The sequence below is a fragment of the Sinocyclocheilus grahami genome, unplaced genomic scaffold, assembly GCF_001515645.1.
Source record: "Sinocyclocheilus grahami isolate Dianchi unplaced genomic scaffold, SAMN03320097.WGS_v1.1 scaffold25.1, whole genome shotgun sequence".
Classification (NCBI taxonomy): domain Eukaryota; kingdom Metazoa; phylum Chordata; class Actinopteri; order Cypriniformes; family Cyprinidae; genus Sinocyclocheilus; species Sinocyclocheilus grahami.
In genome coordinates, this window is record NW_015505204.1 from 2,718,068 (window position 1) to 2,739,381 (window position 21,314).

The 21,314-nt window shown below is 38.0% G+C and overlaps 1 protein-coding gene across 1 annotated transcript; it reads right to left on the bottom strand.

Annotated features, from left to right (window-relative positions):
* Positions 1-3,553: 3,553 nt before the first annotated feature.
* tspan5b (tetraspanin 5b) lies at positions 3,554-18,135 on the bottom strand. Its single transcript, XM_016250216.1, has 12 exons — positions 18,068-18,135; positions 16,651-16,797; positions 9,229-9,399; positions 8,299-8,424; positions 7,978-8,025; positions 7,622-7,668; positions 7,513-7,531; positions 7,316-7,441; positions 6,995-7,042; positions 6,569-6,685; positions 4,022-4,083; positions 3,554-3,751 (listed from the first exon to the last, which is right to left on the bottom strand). The coding sequence occupies exons 2-12, from the start codon at positions 16,714-16,716 to the stop codon at positions 3,739-3,741; spliced, it is 843 nt and encodes a 280-aa protein (XP_016105702.1). The 5' UTR covers positions 16,717-16,797; positions 18,068-18,135; the 3' UTR covers positions 3,554-3,738.
* Between the last annotated feature and the right edge of the window lie 3,179 nt (positions 18,136-21,314).

A 21,314-nucleotide genomic window follows, 5' to 3' on the forward strand; every position in this document is an offset into this window, starting at 1 on the left:
TAATGCAGTTTATTTAACCATAAACCATAAAGACCCAGGCAAAGGTTAATCTGTAAGCTTTGACACGTGTGTTACAGAATCACTAATAAGTAGCTTATAAATGAATGGTTGTTTGCAATGTTGTTACTGTTCTTGTACAGCTGTAAATTAATATTAATTTCTATTTACTAAATCCTGACCTTCATCAGGTTATCTTTAAAGGGCAGGTACTCTTCGACACTTTGGATGACATCTTTCATACCCTCTAGCGCCATCTAACGTCTACTTAAGACTGCATGCGGAATACATTATATGCAGTCTTTAGATGTAGCTACAATTTTAATAAAAGCTACAATATAATATGCTCACATCTACAACTTTATTAAACACAAGCAAATTTTAAAAGATTGCAATATAATTTTAGTCATATTTAATAGTGTAACTGCAGTGAAGTTTTTATGATGAATTTTAATTTGTATTTTGTAAAAAATATTCCAAGGGGGTGAATAATAAGGTTTGTTATTGTCTTTTAACACTCAATTTCATTAAATATATTACATTTTATAAAGATTAACATTTTAAAACACTGCATGGCATGTGAGCCTTATGTAGGTTGATCATTACATTTTAGAGACAATTAATAACACTTTATTGTTAATAAGTAGTGTCTAGAAAAGAGTCACAGACATAGACACAGGCTTACCACACATAAAAAAAACATATACAATTTATTGTTTCCAATACCACCATCTTGGGAAACAATGTAAAATGGTTTATTACATTTGTTAAATAAGGTCATGTAAAATTAATATGAAGAAATTACACAGAAACAGGGAAAATAAGAATAAAAACAAAATACATTTCTGGCCAAATATAAGAAATGCAGATCCACCTCCTTTTCTTTTTCTCAAGTATGCCATTATTGAGACAATATTTATGACTCGTTCACAGCTAGGGCAATAACTATAACGATAAAGTTTTAATAATCTTGCTCAGAAAAACTACATTTTCTGATAATAACAAGATGATTATACAGTATGATACAATTGCAGCAATTTTAATTTAAATTGTGTTGCTGTTTTTTTTTTTTTTTTTGAGAAACTGGAAAAAATATGCCAATATTTAAGATTTTTATGGCACTTCCAGTCAACAATGTACCAAAAGTTTAGGCTATGAGTTTTAAGCCAGAGCCAGCATGGGCTAGATTACAAGTGCTAGACAAAAAAAGGGATTTGTTTAGACCTGCATATTTTTAATACTAAAATGTCCCTGTTCTCCAGTTTCACTGTGCACATACTGCAAAACCAGTTAAGTGTTTTTACCTTTCACCAAGACTGTCCAATACTTTAATGAACTAAAAACAAACATATTATGATATATTAAGGTTACAGACATCAGGAAAGTGTAAAGTGAAAAGGCATTATCACAACCATAGGGATTCATTAAATCAGCTTATGTTTCAAATAATCTCACAAACCCTGTTTTTACAAAAGTCACAAAACCACTATCTAACAGGCTGCAGGTTCATGTCACAATCAAAGCAAAACATTCTCGTCATCTTTCATGATTTCAGAAATATTTCATGATTCAATATCATACATATGGGTGAATCTCATAACAATATGTCCCTTTTATATTTATGCATTTGGCAGATGCTTTCATCAAAATCATTAAATTCTCCAATTTCTCTAAATGCTAAGATTAACTATTAAATTAAGCCTATTTTGTACCATCAAGATTTTTCGGTACCATTACCAATAGTTTTTTTTGCAATTCACATCTCACTGTATTGAAAATTATACCGTCTGGAATCTAGATTTTTTTTTTTTTTTAATTAAAATTCTCAGAAATTAAAGAGAATACAACAAATACTCCCATATAAAAATTTTATGAAATTAATTAAATAATAAAAATACAGCTATTTTTTTTTTACTATTATAGTACTGAGAATTAGAAGGGACAACATGCTTAAATGCCATAAAAATTATGTCACTCAGCCTTAATGTTAAGAAAAATAGGCTTATTTTTCTTCATAGAAAATATAATTTTTAAAAACATTTTTTGGGGGTGGGGGTTTGACCTAGACATGTTATTTGACATGAAATTCACCCATATACCCAGTTTGGTAGGTCAACAGAATCTGAATCAGTCTTAAATCTGGCAAAATCTTAGTGCTAATGTTTTAAAAACATTCTAGTGACACCATTACTTACACAGTGGCTATCATTTGAAAATCCAGTACAGATAAACATAGCGATTCACAAAAATATCTTCATATAGCTGAACACACTGGGAAAATGTAGTGTTATTCCAATAAGCATGCAGTTCAGTTTCCCTTAGTTTCAAAAGCAACTGTGTTTTATAAAATCCATCAAACCATGGAATCCATATACACACACACACAATCTGACAATGTGAACAAAATAAACAAAGTCTCAATGGATTATGTACATTTGAAAGTCATAATGCGAGTCAAACACTCATGTAGTGTGAAGTAGACAGGAACTCTTCCTTGAACACAATCTGCAGACTACTACTGTCTCACTAAAACTGGGTCTGCACAGAATCTGATTTCCACAGAATGCTAGTCATTCGCACAATTCTACACATCCCCCTCAAGTAATAAATACTCAGCCTAATTTGATTGTAATTATGTAATTAGCTACCAATAGAACTATAGTACTCTTAGCATTAACGAACACATTTTATCATTTAAATATCCATTCTGCATAATTACGCAGATTTTATTTATTTATTTTTCTCCCTACAAACAGTGCAGAAAATGCAGAAAAAGTGCACGGACTCATTCAGAACTAATAACCTATAAACACTGAGCTTGCTTGCATTTGCCTACATTAAAACAACTCATTAACTGAACCATTGCTTCTTCTACCCAACAGATCAATTATATGTTTTTAGTTGCATTCATTTTAACTTGCAAAATGCAATGCTTATTGTGTCAAATACGCTCATCTGAAGGATATATACTGTACATAAATCAACAGTCAAAAATGTTACAGACAGAATGCAAGTGGCCTTAAACGAATAGTTCACCCAAAAATGAAAATTTGCTGAAATGGGTGCCGTCAGAATAAGAGTTCAAACAGCTGATAAAAACATCACAACAATTCACATGACTCCAAATCAATTAATGTCTTGTGAAGTGTTATGGACGATGGTATTTTGTCCAGAAGTGACGGTTTAAAGTTAAAACGCCTTAAATGATGGATTTTTTTTCTTATTTTTCTTACAAACATGCAACTTTTTACTTCACAAGATGTTAATTGATGAACAAGCCATAGAGTTGTGTTGATTACTTGTGGATTATTGTGATGTTTTTTTTTCAGCTGTTTGGACTCTCATTCTGACGGCACCCATTCACTGCAGAGGATCCATTGGTGAGCAAGTGATGTAATGCTACATTTCTCCAAACCTGTTCTGATGAAAAACAAACTCATCTACATCTTGGATTGCCTGACGGTGAGTACATTTTTAGCAAATTTTCAGTTATGGGTGAACTATTCCTTTAAATGTTTCTTAAAGACGACATCTGAGTTAATACTGTTTTTTATATTTTGTACTTGAAGGATTAAAATCAAATCAAAGCAAAACATGAAGATGTCGCTGTACACTGAAATATAAAGGAGGTATGTGAATGGAATCCCTCACTGGTTGCTAGGATACTGTGATGACAATGTGCCAACCCTGCTGCTGACTGACAGAGAAATGGGGATCTGTCTGCAGAACGGCTCGAATGCTTCAGGTGAACAAACTGGAGGATGAAAAACAGATGTTAGTAAGATGTGACAATGTATACCTGCTCATTACCATTAAACTCACAGCTTAAGAAAACAAGATTCCATCCAGTGTGCTTGTTATGAGTTGGGACTGAAACCGCATTAAACCAAACAGGTGTTTGCTACCAGTCTAAATGAATTAAAAAGATGGTTTTAATAAATGGTTTCATTGTTAGTCTTTGTGACTCTAATCAAAATGCAGATCTCATGACGGGTGTAATTCTTTTATCAGGGATGTTCCTTACCAGCTCTCCCTGACCGCCTCAATGTCACTCAGAAGATTCTGTGCCAGGCAGATCCCAAATATCTAGAAGCAGGGAAAAGGTTTTTATATCAGGCAAAACAAAACGACACTGAATTAATCATCACTGTGTTTGACATGTGGCTTCCTGGACATTATTAAATCTAATGCAAAATTCAATTCTAAACTATTATATGCCCTAAAGAGGACACAGCTGTCTATAAATCAATAAAGTAACCACGCTTGGCAGATTGCATTTCGGTTGTAAATTCGAAGGACAGCTGCTGAAATGAAAGAGCACTCACAAGACACTGGAGATAAATTAAGACAATGGGTTTTAATGCATCAGAGGGCCCTGTTTATTAAATTGTGAGGGAGCGTAAGCTATATCAAAGCTCCAATGCTACCGTTCAAAAGTTTGGGGAGAATTAGTAAGACGCTTACAGAACCTGCATTTATTTGATAAAAAAAAGCAGTAAAAACAATAATACTGTGAAATAGTTACAATTGAAAATAACTATATAACAAAGTTTTTTTGCTCAAGAAAAATGTATTAGCAATGTTGAAAATAGTTGTGTTGCTTAACATGTTTGTGGAAACCGTGATGGGTTACCTTTTTTCCCCAGTATCCTTTGATTAATAGAAAATTCAAAAGATCAGCATTTGAAATAGAATTCTTTTGTAACAGTAAACATGTCTTTACTTGGGTTGTGCTGATAGACCAAAGTATCGTGTATCAACGATAGTCAGAGATATCGCCTGTGGTTGATGCCTTTGATTATTATTTTTATTAGGCTAGCATTATTATCCAATTAATATTAGGGCTTATTTGTGCCATCATATTTATTTTTACACATTTTTACAGCGTTATAACTAATCACACACGATTCTGTTGAGCTTATGAATGCAATGGCCAATCAGAAGCGTTCAGATGAGTCATCGCTGAAATACCAAGAGTTTTGTAGTTCAGTGCTCGCTCGCTGACTGAATTCTGCTCTCTCGCGAATCCTCTCATCATAAATGAGAAAGTGCAGATGTATGTGTGATGTAAATTTAAGATGTAGCTTAACTGATTATAATGGGAGTGTTTTTTAAGTGCATAAACTCACGCTAGACTTAAAGGGATAGTTCACCCCAAAATCAAAATTCTGTCATTTATTACTCACCCTCATGTCGTTCCAAACCCGTAAGACCTTCGTTCATCTTCGGAACACAAATTAAGATATTTTTGATGGAATCTGAGAGCTCTCTGACCCTCCCATAGACAGCAAGGGGCCTTACACGATCAAGGTCCAGAAACGTAGCAAGGAGATCGTTAAAAATAGTCCGCGTGACATCAGTGGTTCAACTGTAATTTAACGAAGCTACGAGAATACTTTTTGTGCGCAAAGAAAACAAAAATAACGACTTTATTAAACAATTCGTCTCCTCCGCGTCACCCTATAGCGCCATTTTGGAGTATCACATACGTAAACAACGTATGCAATGTATATACGCTGATACAGTTTACGTTCAGATCAAAGTGCAAACAACATAAACAGCGCATCCACGTACAGTGCTGCTGACATAGAACAGCATACGTGGTTTACGTATGTGATACTCTCCAAAATGGAGGAGGAGACAAATTGTTGAATAAAGTCTTTATTTTGGTTTTATTTGCGCACAAAAAGTATTCTCGTAGCTGTGAGAGTAATTAATGAGGAATTCTATTTCAAATGAGTAATTAATGACAGAATTTTAATTTTTGGGTGAACTATCCCTTTAAGTCGGTGATGATGTTCTTTGATGATGTAAATGGTCTTTGCTCATTTTCTGTAGCTGCTGTTTGTATAACTGAGATAATGGAAGCATTATAATTAGTAACTTACAATGTTTTTATTAAATTGTGATCATGTTAAATACAAATTCAGGCATACTAAAAATATTTTATGAAATTATATCCATATGCTACTTGACAAAAAAGATATAATGTGTAGATTACACTAATATTAGGCTGCTTTTAACTGTACCTTGGAGTTGGTTCACTCGCTGGCTATGATAATAATTAAATAAATTAGCACGATGATATTGTGTATCGGTGAAATCACAGGCTGACGATAGGATGATATGACTATGAAGCATATCGCCCAACACTTTACGGTCACTTTTACACATTTTAATCCATCCTCTGTGAATAAAAGTATTCATTAGTTTCAAAAACAACAACAACAAAAATGTACTGACCCAAAACTTTTGAATAGTGGGCTTAAACCTCTCTGTAAAGTATATTCAAATTATATAAACATTAAATATTGATAGGTTTCAGAGCCTATTAATAAACAAAATAAATAATATTAAAATGCAGGACAAATGTAAAATGACACAACTGTCAATGTGTCTTGATACTCTTAGAAGATACTGCATTACAGTCAAAGAGAGTACATTTTGTAAATGATCTATCATCAGTTTTATTTTTTCCTTAACTTATAAATGACTGCTGTTTATAGTGGGACATACACAATATAATGTTCAGTGTGCATGTGTATTTCAATGACCGTTGTTGTTTATTCACCTGCAGAAGTGCAATTCCTATGAAGATTCCGGCAACTACGGTTAAATTCTCCTGTAACCATTTCTCAAACTGTGGTACACATCCTTTTGTGTGTATAAACATCTTCTGTTCGTTGTCCTTCACACATAAAAGCACACATTAACCAAAGATGCAAAAGCTTAAACAATTCTACTTACAAAACATTTGAGTAAGCCATCGTATGGCTTCAGAAAACTTGGAATATAGTGCATATGAACCACTTTTATAATAATTTTATGGGGATTTTGTGTCATTTTGGACATCGACTGCCCCAGTTCTCAGTCACTTCACTTATATGGAAAAGACTGGCTAGGATCTTTAAATCCAATTTTGCTCCACAGAAAAAGAATTGTTGTGAATAAACGATGACTTTTTGGGTGAATATTCTTTTGACAAATGCGTACTTACATCTTTCGCTCGAATGTCATATCCACACTGTGTGTTTATCACATCCTCCTTTGAGAAGAGAAACAATAAGAAAGCCAGGATTTAGTCCACTGGATAACTTAACATTCCACATTAAATCATAGGCTTTGAGCATTATATTAAATGGAGAACTGTTGTGTCGTATGTGGGTGCGCTCTGTCTGCCGGCTCTACATCACTTCCTGTTTATGTTCCCACGTCTTCTGGAAGGAGACAATGACACATTCTAGGCGGTAAGATGACTGGAAGACGTGTGTCTGTGTGTGCTGCATGCGTGTTAAGAGCGTATACACTGTTTACTCACAGCAGGGTCCTTGGTGCAGCAGGAAAAGGGAACCCCACATTTCTCTCTGCTCAGATTAGTGTCAGTACAATTAAAGTAAATGTTCAGATTCCAGTCTTCAGGCCCAAAGGCTCCACAACACTCCCACTGCAGAAACATACATGCATTGAATATCCAGGTGCGAACCAACCAACCAGCCAACAGCTGAAAGCCATTACAGATTTGAACATATTGCTGCTAGCTCACAAAATCAAGTGTATTTTTAAATTTTCATATTGAATATATAGTAATAGAACTAAATATGAATAACTTATTGAATGGCTAAACTGTGGTACACATCCTTTTGTGTGTATAAACATCTTCTGTTCGTTGTCCTTCACACATAAAAGCACACATTAACCAAAGATGCAAAAGCTTAAACAATTCTACTTACAAAACATTTGAGTAAGCTATCGTATGGCTTCAGAAAACTTGGAATATAGTGCATATGAACCACTTTTATAATAATTTTATGGGGATTTTGTGTCATTTTGGACATCGACTGCCCCAGTTCTCAGTCACTTCACTTATATGGAAAAGACTGGCTAGGATCTTTAAATCCAATTTTGCTCCACAGAAAAAGAATGGTTGTGAATAAACGATGACTTTTTGGGTGAATATTCTTTTGACAAATGCGTACTTACATCTTTCGCTCGAATGTCATATCCACACTGTGTGTTTATCACATCCTCCTTTGAGAAGAGAAACAATAAGAAAGCCAGGATTTAGTCCACTGGATAACTTAACATTCCACATTAAATCATAGGCTTTGAGCATTATATTAAATGGAGAACTGTTGTGTCGTATGTGGGTGCGCTCTGTCTGCCGGCTCTACATCACTTCCTGTTTATGTTCCCACGTCTTCTGGAAGGAGACAATGACACATTCTAGGCGGTAAGATGACTGGAAGACGTGTGTCTGTGTGTGCTGCATGCGTGTTAAGAGCGTATACACTGTTTACTCACAGCAGGGTCCTTGGTGCAGCAGGAAAAGGGAACCCCACATTTCTCTCTGCTCAGATTAGTGTCAGTACAATTAAAGTAAATGTTCAGATTCCAGTCTTCAGGCCCAAAGGCTCCACAACACTCCCACTGCAGAAACATACATGCATTGAATATCCAGGTGCGAACCAACCAACCAGCCAACAGCTGAAAGCCATTACAGATTTGAACATATTGCTGCTAGCTCACAAAATCAAGTGTATTTTTAAATTTTCATATTGAATATATAGTAATAGAACTAAATATGAATAACTTATTGAATGGCTAATGCATATATGTGTGTATATATATATATATATATATATATATATATATATATACACACACACACACACATACATATATGTGCGGTCAAATGATTAATCGCGATTAATCGCATCCAAAATAAAAGTTTTTGTTTGCATAATATATGTGTGCATTCTGTGTATATTTATTATGTATATATATAAAATACACACATACAGTATATATTTTGAAAATATTTACATGTATTTACATGTCTATATTTATATTATAAACAAATATATTTAATATATAAACAAGCTATTTTTCAGAAATATATACATGCATGTATGTGTATTTAAATATACATAAATATACACAGCACACATTATGTAAACAAAATATTTTATTTTGGATGCTAATAACCGCGATTAATTGTTTGACAGCACTTACACACACATATATATATATATATATAAATAAATAATTATTATAAATATTTTTATTATACCAGCAAAATAAACAGTGAAACATTTCAGAAGGGCATACTTGTTGATTTAGACTTATGTTTGCACATTAAATTGCCATTACCACAAAAAAGTAACTTTACCTTATAAAATTTTTTTTAAAAATTCTTGGTTTGGTTTTATGCGTGTGCCAGTGTGTTCTTACATAATCTTGTGTGAAGTCGATGAGATTCTGTAGGTCAATGTCATCTCTGTACGCTCTAATATTGTTGTTGATGAAGAACTTGAGCTGGTCTTTAATCCAGTCCTTAAAGACAAACGCCAAGACTCCCGCAGTCAACTCCAGGAAAAATATGATTCCCAGAAAAACGGAAAACTGCGGAAGAGGAAAGCAGAGTTCTGGTTACACAACTCATGACGGATAATATCAGCTTTAAAGGTCTCCAGTAAATCAAGAATGTGTTAAATTCCCACAGCAGATTAAACTAAGTTAAAAACTAATTTTTTTTTCTGGTTTATGATTCATAACCCTGCCAACATCCCTCGAAACATTTACAGAGAAATTCAAGGTTTTTTTTTTTTTTTTTTTAGAGATGACGCAGTTCTCCTCATTTCCCATCTCAAAACAGTCACATTTTCACAACATTCAGCTCTTACTGCACACACAATTTTTTTAAACAAGTACAGTGAGCAATGATTTGTCACTGTGACCGCAATGAATACTTCCCAACTGACATCACAGTTCATCTGGTGTTTCCAGATGTTTTAAGAAAGCCTCCGTTGCCCTACAGAGGAAACGGGCCTCTTGTAATACTTTCGCAACACCATTCTTGACATTCCCATAAAGCTCTCACAGTATCCTCTCTCATATGAAAGGAGTAACACAGACCCCCAGAACCTGCATGAGAGGAAGTTCACACACTTTCAAACCACATTCAAATCAGTCAATCTCACCTCACCTACCTACGTAGTTACTCATATCCAGCCATTCAAAAATGTGATTAAACACCTGCACTCTCTATTCACATATGTCTGCACACGGCTGAGATAAGCATTCTGTTTACAGTATTTGCAAAGCAGCATTGTATTCGTTTTTTCTCAAACATTCAGGTTAGGGATCAAGTATTAAACTTTTGCAATGAATTTAGCTCAACCACTTCATATATTGTACAATACAGACTCCATTCAAATTTGCTTTGTAAATAATTTCAGCTTTGGGTTTAAAGTCGGACCATGTTGAATTGTCATTTTTAGAATATTGGCTTTAATAATCTAACAGGCAGTCTGTACATCGTTGTAATATTTGCAAACTAAACTAACTATACTTCTTTCTTGCATTTATTTGCATAGGCCTACTTTTTTATCATTTAGGTTCTTCAAGGTACTTTATAGAGCAAAAAAACTCTTTAGATTATTAAAATGGTTCTTTTAAGAATTGTTCTTGTAAGAATCTTCCCACAGAACCTTTTTGGGTTTCTATGTCATCACTGTGAAAATCCTCTCCTGGAACCTTTACTTTTAATGTGTACATTGCAAAACAGGACACAGAAATGGCATTGTGTAAAACACTTCATCATGCAGATAAGATGTGTGCCATGACAACAAGTTCAAGGCACTTATGCCAAACCAAAGACTGAAACTTTAAATGTACCTAAAGCTTTAACACAATCCTTTCACTGCCTTACAAATACTGGAATAGAGCGCTGCACTGATGACAAAATTTTGTAGAACCTGGAAAATTTGCATCACCCCGATTCCCTTGAGAAAAACTCAATACGATTTTTCCATAGGCAGTTTTTCCAAGTGGGTATTACTGATGATTTCTTATGAAAATATCTTGGGCTTATGTTAACCACACACCTTATTTCAGGCTTTTAACCAAAAACCAGTAACCTCAGTTCCCTGAGATAAGGGAACGAGCGTTGTGTATGGGAAAACTCCTGTTTTACTCTGTACTGAAGCCTGATTTGCTCACGTTTGTGCAGCTGCTGAGGCACCATACATGAAGGCTCCACAGCTCCGGCCGGGGATGCCAAATCATGCCTTTCGCCTGCGAGAGAAGGTTCTTCAGCGGAATGGGCCACGGAGCTGCTACTGAGAGTGGCACTAGCTCCGGGAATCACGCTGGTTCCTCCAGAGTGGAGCCACTAGGATGAGAGAGCACTTGGTCTCCCTGACCAGCCTGACGACCTGAGGAATCAGGGCGATCGGGGTAAAAGCATATAAGCGAGCACTGGGCCAATCATGGGCCAGAGCATCTCAATGAATTGAAAAATATGTTGGGCAGTGAGAGCTGTCTTCTGAGGCAAAGAGGTCGACCTCTGCCTTCCCGAAGCCTGACCAGATCTCTTGAACCGTTTGAGGGTGTAACTCCCATTCGCCCGGGGCTGCCTTGCCTCTGGACAGCATGTCTGCGCCAAGGTTCAATCTGCCCGGCACATGAACCACCCTTAGCGAGAGGAGCTCCCTGTGTGCCCAAAAGAGGAGGCGACGAGCCATCCTGCAAAGAGTGTGTGACCTGAGACCACCTTGATGATTGATATAAGCCACCACCGTCATGCTGTCCGACCAGACGAAGACATGGTGCCCTTTCAAGGCCGGAAGAAAGGTTTTCAGGGCTAAGAAAACCGCCAACATCTCTAGGCAGTATGCAGGCGTTGCTCCGGGGCTGACCAGGAGCCGAATGCCGGATTGTCCTCCAGCAACCGGAGTTGGAGGCATCCATCGTGACTACCTTCCTTCTGGAGCTCGTGCCGAACCTCATTCCTGTTTGGAACAGGGGGCCACAGCCTTGACACAGAGCTGGTGTACCCTGACAGGAAGCTGCCCCAGGCGCCAAGCGTGGGATGGAATGCGGGCCTTGAGCCAAAACTGAAGGGGCCGCATGTGAAGCAGGCCCAGAGGAATCACAGAGGCAGCGGCCGTCATGAGGCCAAGCAACCGCTGAAAAACCTTTAGGAGGCATGTCGTCCCCGGTTTGAGGGATGCCCCCAATCGCTGAATAGTCAGGGATCGTTCCAGCATAAACCATGCCCGCATTTGGGTAGAGTCTAAAATCATTCCCAGAAAGACCGCTCGCTGCCTGGGTAACAACTGACTCTTGTGCGGGTTGATGATCAACCCAAGGCGCTCCAAGTGGCTGAGTAACAGCTCTCTGTGGGCAGCCAACTCCCATTGGCCACTCCCTCAAACGCGAATCTCATGAACGGTCTGTGATTGGCGGCTATGAATGCTAGAAACGAAACTCTATTGCTCAGAGGTTCTCGGTGGGATGGAGGATGAAAACGAGCTGTTTTTCGGGGCGTTCCAGCCGAGGCAAGAACAGAGCCCCTCCTCTTTCTCTCTGGCGCATCAGGACGGCTTTGTCCTGATGCGCAGTCCTTTCTCTCTGGCGCATCAGGAGCTCGGGGTCCAGCACAACTCGTGGGCGAGGGGAGCGTTTTGCCATCCAGGAGCGCTGTTGCAGCCCAGGCTCTGATTTTCGTTGGAGCTGAGGCTGCGCTGGCTTTGCAGAATGAGTGGCGGGGTTCTTCTGGCAGCTCTCAGCTGCAGGGCCAGAGAGTTTGGGGAGGAAGTGACGCAGCACTTGAGACATCTTCTGAGCCTCCAAAAACCTCTCTGCAAACCCATCCACAGCAGGGCCGAACAGCCCCTTCGGCGAGACCGGTGAGTCGAGGAAGGTCATTTTCTCAGCGTCCCTGATCTCAGTAAGGTTTAACCATAGGTGGCGCTCCAGCACCACCAGACTGGCCATGGTCTTGCCGATCGCCTGCGCCGTTGCTTTCGTGGCGCGCAGAGAAATCCTTGAAAGCCTCCTGGTGTTCTTGGCCAGAATCGTCCATGCCACGGAGAAGCTTTGCTTGAAATACCTGGAGAACTGCCATTGTATGCAGCGCCAAACCGGCCTGACCGGCTGCTGCATAAGCCCTGTTGGTGAGCGCCGAGGTGCTCCTGCAGGGCTTAGATGGATGTGCTGCATGGGCCTTTAATGCAAGGGCAGATGGCGGGCACAGAAGAGCAGCAACCGCTTCCTCCAGAGGGGGGAGCTTGCTGTACCCCTTGTCATCAGCGCCATCAACGGTCGTGAGAGCTGCTGCTGTAGAGGGATTTACCCGAGCAGAGTAGGGGGCGCGCCACGTCTTGGGGAGCTCGTCATGAACTGCAGGCAAGAACGGGGCGGGGCGTTGGTGAGAGGACTGTTGACGCCTTCACGGCAGGTACCTCTCGTCCAACAGGTTGTGGGCGTGCTCTCCCGGAGCCGACCACTCGAGGCCCAGGACCTCCACCGCCTTTGACAGGATGCGGATGAGTTCGATGTCCAGCTTCGGCCTTGGAGCTTGAGAGGGGGGAGGGACTTCGGGCTCGTCGCCGGAATTTTCCCACTCTTCTGTGTCAGACGCCGCCAAAGACATGTAGTCGCTGGCAATAACGTCCTCGCTGACAGCGTCCTCTTCAGCCGAATGAAACCAAGCCACTTGCAACCGAGGAGGGGCGCTGGTCATCTTGTGTGAAGCACACCTGCGAGGCGAGAGGACAAGGGGGGGGCGGGGCATGCGGGCATTGAGCCTGACAAAGCTCTGACAAAGACCCACTGCCCCGCTGATGTGGGTGCTGCCGAGACTGTGCTCATCCATCTCATGCAAGGGTTCCTTCCTCGCGACATTTGCAACAATGTGCGCTGAGAAATTTGCTCTTTAGGAATACTCCACTTGCTCTTCAAGCGCCGGACGGCCGCAGTGAGTCTTCGCTGCTTCGGGTGTCTTCGATGGCGGCGAGCAGAGCTGGAGCTTCTTTCTCTCGGCTTCTTCCAGAGTCAGCGATGAGATGATCATCGTCGCTGAAGGAGAATGACAGACCTGCCAACCTTGGAAATTTTTTTTGAGTGCCATCAGTGTGGCTCGGGGAGTGGGAGGGTTTGCAAGATTTAATGTTAAATATTTTTAGGTTAATAATCAGGGTCTGCACTCAGTTTGTGATATTCCTGTTATACAGTATTTCAGAGTAAACAATGCAACAATACAGTTAGCCCACGGTTCAATAAATACCTCAGTTTTTTTTTTTTTACCACGGTTTTTGGTTTAGTTCTTTTTTGCTATTTATAAATGCTATTTTTAAAAAAGTAGTATTATTTTTATGAATTGGCCATTATTTAGTGCTATGAACACATGTAATGTGTGTTTCATTCACACTGGATGCACAGAAAATCCACATATACATTATAGAAGAAATAGAACTCAGGACGCTCCAGGAAATTCCTAGTATGGACAAAAACAGCCAGCTATCCCTAACTGAATGAAAGAAGACAGAAACACTTTGAATGATGACATTAAAAAAAACATTAAGATAATAAACACTGTACTGCGACAATGCAGGGGTTAAAGCAAAAAAAAAATATTTTGACTGAAATTTTTCCTCAGCCAAACCCCATTCCACAGTCATACCTGTCACACACCCAGTTTAAGAGCAGTTTTTTCTTGTAATTAGGAGCGCTTGTCCTCCTAATTTAAAAAAAATTTAGGAGCACCTTCTGATCAATAATAAAAAATTCTGATCAAAAATTTGCCTTCCTAATATGAGGTGACATTTGACTCAAAGTGATTTATAGTGGCATTTTCTTTTGACCTTTGTAACGGCATTTTTCTAATTTTATTAAATGTATGCAGTGTTTCCTCGGATTTTTTCCAGCTGTGGTGGCAGGACTATTTCCCATGGACAACACCCCCTCCCCACCAAAGAATCATGTGCACTCAGAATTGAATTTATTTTAACTAAAAAAGACAAGCAAATAGTAAATAATAAAATAAGAACAAATAAATTAATGACAATCAATAGCACAAACAAAAACAAGATACAAATTAAATTAACAGTACTTAAATTTTTTTCAGTTAGATCTAATTATAATCTATTCAACTGTAAAATAACACTGTTTAGTCTTCACTGTATAATGGAGGTTTATTTAGGCTGCTGTCTCTTTGAGACCTCATGCACGGATCAAATATACGGTTACACATATGGCTCTATGCTTACTTTTCTTTTTAGGAGCTCTTGTCCTCCTAATTAAATTAATATTCAATAATCAAATTCATACATTCACGTGGAGATTAATGTTTTAAATATAAATTTTGAATACAGAAATATTAAATGATTTAAATAACTGAAATTATAAGCTAAAAATTAAACTAAATCCGCCATCAGGTGGCGGCAAGTCACTAATTTTATCACTGAATCATTCATTCAATTGATTCGTTCGAACAGCTCATTCATTCAGGAATGAATTAAGCAAGTGACTGTCTTTATGAATGGGTAATCATGAATCACGGACTCACTAGATTCGTTCAAAAACGCACTTTCATTGAATGAATAAAACATTTTCTTTTAGAGATGCGCAGGGGCTGAGCTGTTACTATATTTGGGACTATTTTCGTTGAAGAAATAGAGCAAAATTAGGTAGTACTTGTTTATTGAACTGTTGTATTAAATCAATATCACATTTGCAAACTCCCTTAATACCTATTAAAAGTTGCCACTCTCCTTATCGCGATCTGTGGGTGCACAGAAAATGAGAGCGCACGAGTGAGTTCTCAAGACTCAAAAGCACGTGCAAATGATACGTTCCGTCATCGTATTATAAGTGCGGAACGAGTACAATTGTTATTAATAGCCGCAATCCCACGCCGAAATTCAAGTCCTGCTCTGTGTTCTCTGCTAATAACCCAACTGTGAATGATGCGAGCGGCATCACTATGTTGTCACTGAGAAGCTGCAGCCGTGGCTGGGATGATTTTTGGTGTGCCGGCCGGCAGAACAACAAACAACAACAACAATGCGCTAAATTATCTTTTCCCCTAATTTTTTCCAATTGGCGGAAATCCTTCGTAGACTCGCTGCAATTAACGGAACTTGAATCCCTGGACAATGTTTATCTCTGTTCTTAAAACCACCTCAAGTATTTTAAAACACTAAACAATTATAAACGCAGAAATTTAAAAGCAAAACCTAAAAAAAAACGCTCTGATTGGTTGAACTCTTCATCTTTTTCTGTTGCTTGTTTTGAATACTGAACGTGAACAGTCACCACCAGTTTTTTTTTGCGTAGTTTAGAGTGACAAATCGTACCAGCGTACTTTGAGGTCAAAATGCGTATCCGCTACGCAAAATGCATACATACACATCTTATATATATATACACGTCGGCTCCGCCCTTTCTGGCGGGCTAAAGCGCCATTGGTTTGTGCAGCTACACAAACATGAACAAATCACGCTTCAGTACAGAGTAAAACAGGAGTCTTCCCATACACAACGTGAAGTGAACGTTTGAAAGGGAACTGGAAGTGCAAAAAATGCTAATTTCCAAGTTTTGGCCTACAAAAATTTAATCATGCAGCACTACATGTCTAACCTAAAGTTCCAAAAACAGTTTTTGTAACATACCCAAATTGATCATTTTGTGATGTACAAATTAAATATGTTAAATCAGTTGGCGTGAGTCCATGAACCAGACAATGGACTCTCATGCTTTACTTAATATTCAGAGCATAAAATATTTATGGTGGATGGAAGGTGTGCCAAGTAAATATTGCTCAAAATGTCTGCTTGAACTCACTGGTAAAAAGAAAACATAACATACAAACTTAAGTAGAAAGGCGTTTTCCCTCAGAGCACCGATGCATCCTGCGAAGCCGAGCACGAACATCACTCCACCCACCACAAGAAACAGCCACACTGGATCAAACCCGCCCAGATCTGTGATGGAGGATATGTTGGAGAGAACCCCCTGATGGAAATACAAATGGGAACAAAACTGAGAATAAATAAATATAGCTGCAAGCAGCAATTAAGCAACCAAGCACAACAGAGGTAAAATGAAGAGCTAAGGAGCTGTCTTTAGTTACTCCAACCTTGCTTCTGAAGAGCTACCTTCCTGCAGACTTAAGTTCCAACCCTGCTTCAACACACCTGTCTATAAAAAAGTAGCCCTGAACACCTTGATTAGCTGGTTCAGGTGTGTTTGAGCTTTTAAAATATCTTTTGACCAGTAGGTGGCACTGTGCCGAAATTACTCATGTGCCCTCAGGTCTTGTTTGTTATAAGTTTGGCCAGTATCCATTAAAGCATTGTGGAGATATAACCTCATGTCCATTTTTGCAACACTTTGTCAAATTTGTTAGCTCGCTTTACAAAAACAGTTTGAAAATTGGACAAACAAAAAAAGTAGTTTTTTGAAAATCTTGGCCCATAGAAATGTACATTGCATTCGTCTTGATATGTGCCAAGGAATCAGAGGAAAAGGAATTTTGCTTTTAGACCTTACGATTCAAAAGTTATTAGCAGAAACATGAGTGCAAATTTGGCCTGTTGGTGGCACTAGAGAGTTTGAGCTAGAGATTCCAACTTTGCTGTGGTTAATGATGAGACTGACCTCTTTCTGTGTGCCAAATTTCATATCATTCCCACAATCAGTTCTATAAGATTAATCAAATTCGTAACTACGCTAAAGCATTTGTAAAATACAGCATTTTACTACAAAATTCGAAATAGTCCACGCTCAAAATGTCTGACATAGGAAAATTGGGTATCGGTTGATTAGGTATGCCGCTCTGAATCTAATTTATGATTTTTGGTCAAACATTTTAGAAATTATAAATAAAAAATTTATTATATATATATATATTATATATTTTGACCAGTAGGTTGTCAAAATGCTGAAACTACTCATGTGCCCTCAGGTCATTGAGATGAGAATTGAGATAGAGACTCCAGATTTGCTATGGTTAATATTGAGACTGTCCTCTGTGTGCCAAATTTCACAACTTTCTATGTGATTCTATGAACATTCTATTCTATGTTTCTAAGTGATTCTATGGGCTGCCATAGACTTCAAGAGCAGAAGAGGAAGAATAATATTCAGAAAACTAACAGATACAATAGACGCCTAAGCACCTTCGATGCTTGGCCCCTAATAATAATTTCAGTTTAATTAGACCAAGATCTCACTTAAATAGATTCATATATGAAGTGTTTGTAAAAAGATGGGCTTCACTCACCTTCTCACTCCAGGCCCACAGAGCCACAGACAGGAACGCCGCCCCCAGCAGCTAAAAAGTGTATATTAGCATAAGCATAATAAATTATAAATGATGTATTTTAGCATAAGCACTATAAATTACCTTAGAAATGTTGTTTGTGGTTAAGTACACACTTATAGATATATAGACTTAGATAAGATAGATTTTTATTATGGCAAAAACCACCAGACACATGGGTTGTGTGTGTCTCAAAACCAAGTTGGCTGCCTGCGTAGACAGCATGATTGCCACAGTTGACAGCATTTGTGGCCATCATAAGCATGTTAGGACCGTTCAAACCTCGTTTTTTTCACATTATATGTGCATTTGGAACGTTTTAACAGCATTTCTGTTTTCGAGCATTTTAGCAGCATTTGTTAGCAGCATAAAGAGTGTTTGGAATGTCTGAACATTATTTCTAGTAACATAAGAGCATCCGGAATGTTCTAAATGCATTTCTGGACCTCATAAGCGCTTTTGGAATGTTCATACTGCAATTCTGGGCAAGATAAGCTCCTTTTGAAATATTCGCTCGCGCACACACACACACACACACACATACACATACATACATATATACATATTTGTATCATGGCATGCCTTAAATAAGCCTCCGTACATTTAACACAAATTGGGGTTTCATAGGTGAATTTAGAACGTTCGACAGCATTTGGCCACCATAAACGGGTTTGAAACGTTCGACAATGCTGTCTAGGTAGGCAGCTTACTAGGTTTTGAGGCACGGCCAATGTGTCAAGACACCTAGAGGTTGTTTTAAAGGGGTCATATGATGCGATTTCAAGTTTTCCTTTCTCTTTGGAGTGTTACCAGCTGATTGTGCATAGATAAGATCCCTGAAGTTGCAAAGACTAAAGTCTCAAAACCAAAGAGATATTCTTTATCAAAGTTAAGACTCTGCCACGCCCCCCTAAAACGGCTCGTTCTAACACGCCCCCACATATCTACCTCACTATGTGGAAATATTTGCATAATGCGCCCAAATGTGCACGCAAAGAAAGAAGGCGTGGTTTCAGTAACCGCAGTTAGTGTTGATGCAGCATGTCAGGGAGACGCTGTGTGTTTCTAGGCGAAAGCAAAGGCACTTTATTTGGCCTTCCAGAAGTAGATGCATTTAGGAATCTTTAAGATTACTTACAACAGAACAGCAATGCATTTTATGGATGACCGTTTCGTGAACCTAGGAGAGGAGGTAATTCTGACTTTGCTATGACAATCTGGCGCTTCTGAATCAGCTACTGTTTTGTAATTAGTTAAAGTATTTGCTATTGACTGTTCAAATGCAGAGTTTTGCATATCGTGTGTGTGCGCGCATGTGTTTTATGACATTTCTACAGATTGGCAGGCAATGCCACTCTGGGCTTTGCCTATTCCGCCGAAATCAGTAATTTGTCTATTCGAAAAACACAGAAAAATGATTGATAAAGAATGATTACAGAGAATAATGGGACGAGCGCTCCTCTGCAAATAAAGATTGAGAGTCCCTTCCGGCTAAGTGAATTATGTCATAATACGATTTTTCAAAATAAAGGTTCCATAATTACAGCTACTTGGCTATATTGGCAAAAAAGGAAAAAAACATCGGCGTATGGGTTTATGGGGCCACTTTTAAAATCATCAATATCAATAATAATAATAGCTTCATGACTATTATAATCTACAGAATTATGATATATGTAAAAATAAGTACAATATGCGTATTTTAATACATGATGTGATGCATATTAAAATAATCTAGAATATATTATTACTTTGTTTACTTTTGCTTTAAAATTGTGTAAAGAGAAATTTCAAAGTCTAATTGTCAGCTGCAGCAGTATCACTTCAGAAAAAAAAAACTTGAGACTCAGAATCATGGCATATATAATATACACATATAATTTGATCATTAAATGAATCACAATTTAGCTGCAGCAGTTTGCAATACCACACCCATATCACAAAGCCAGGGCTGTAATTTCAAAGTAAGAGTCACCGAAACCTGAGACCCATTTGTAAAAATGGTAACACTTTACAATAAGGTTCATTAGTTAAACATTAGTTAATGTATTAACTAACATGAACTAACCATGAGCAATACATTTGTTACTGTATTTACTAATCTACGCTCACGTTAGTTAATAAAAATACAGATGTTCATTGTTAGTTCATGTTAGTTCACAGTGCATTAACTAATGTTAACAAGATTTTAATAATGTATTAGTAAATGTTGAAATTAACATTAACAAAGATTAATAAACGCTGTATAAGTGCAGTTCATTATTAGCTCATGTTAACTAATGTAGTTAACTAATGAACCTTAATGTAAAGTGTTACCGTAAAAATAAACAGTATCCTGTTGTGAAATGAACTTTAAGCAATATATATATATATATATATATACAGTGGGTACGGAAAGTATCCATATATATATATATATATATATCATAACTATGAACAACTGGATTCCATTAAAGTGGGCAGATGTGTCAGTAATCTTACTTTTTGTCTTTGTTTTTTTATGATAACTACATTCCTATATTGTGGATCACAAAAACCTGTGCTTAATAAAAACACTGTCATGCTTTTATTTTGATTTATTTGGTCAATTCTAGGATCTTCCTTTCCTTAAAAACCTTAAACCATCAGTACTCTGATGTGAATGGAATTTATATTGAATAATAGTATGACAGATTCACTCTGATCTAAAAAGGTGTGTTTGAAGAGCTTTGCTTTCTACAATTGGAATTTTAGATAGATCAAAGGTTTACATGAATTGAACTATTTCTCAATGAGCTCATGACCTGCAGTGAAACCTTTAGTTTGCAAAGACACTAAATGAAACAGGTTAGCATAAGGTCTAGTATTGTTGTGCACAGGAAGCTTATTTAGGGTTAGTGTCTCAGTTAATTGGAATATCAGACAGCTGAGTGTGCAGTCTAGACAGAGGTTGTATCTAATGTGTGTGTCCTTGTGTAAAGTGAAGCAGGCTGTAATAACCCCAAGGGCGGTGGAAATCCAAGGCCTTGTGGCCACCTCACAGTTCTGCATTAAGGTCATCCACAATCACCTCTATGAGTCAGCAAATCCCTGCAGATATCATATACATCTCACCCCGAAACCCCCGAACACAGTGCTTACTGTGCACACCAAAGATCATCTCCATCACAAAGCCCACTACATGCAGTCCATCTTGATGATCTAGAGACTAATCATTATGTGTAGTTCA

Bases quoted from the DNA above. Each gene is read 5' to 3' on its own strand.
- tspan5b (XM_016250216.1), bottom strand. From the start codon at position 16,716: ATGTTCGTGCTCGGCTTCGCAGGATGCATCGGTGCTCTGAGGGAAAAC. The intron at 8,425-9,228 runs GTAAGAACACAC...ATGTTTCTGCAG, and splicing joins TCGACTTCACACAAGATTAT to TGGGAGTGTTGTGGAGCCTT. The intron at 7,043-7,315 runs GTGAGTAAACAG...CTCTTCTCAAAG, and splicing joins GCTGCACCAAGGACCCTGCT to GAGGATGTGATAAACACACA.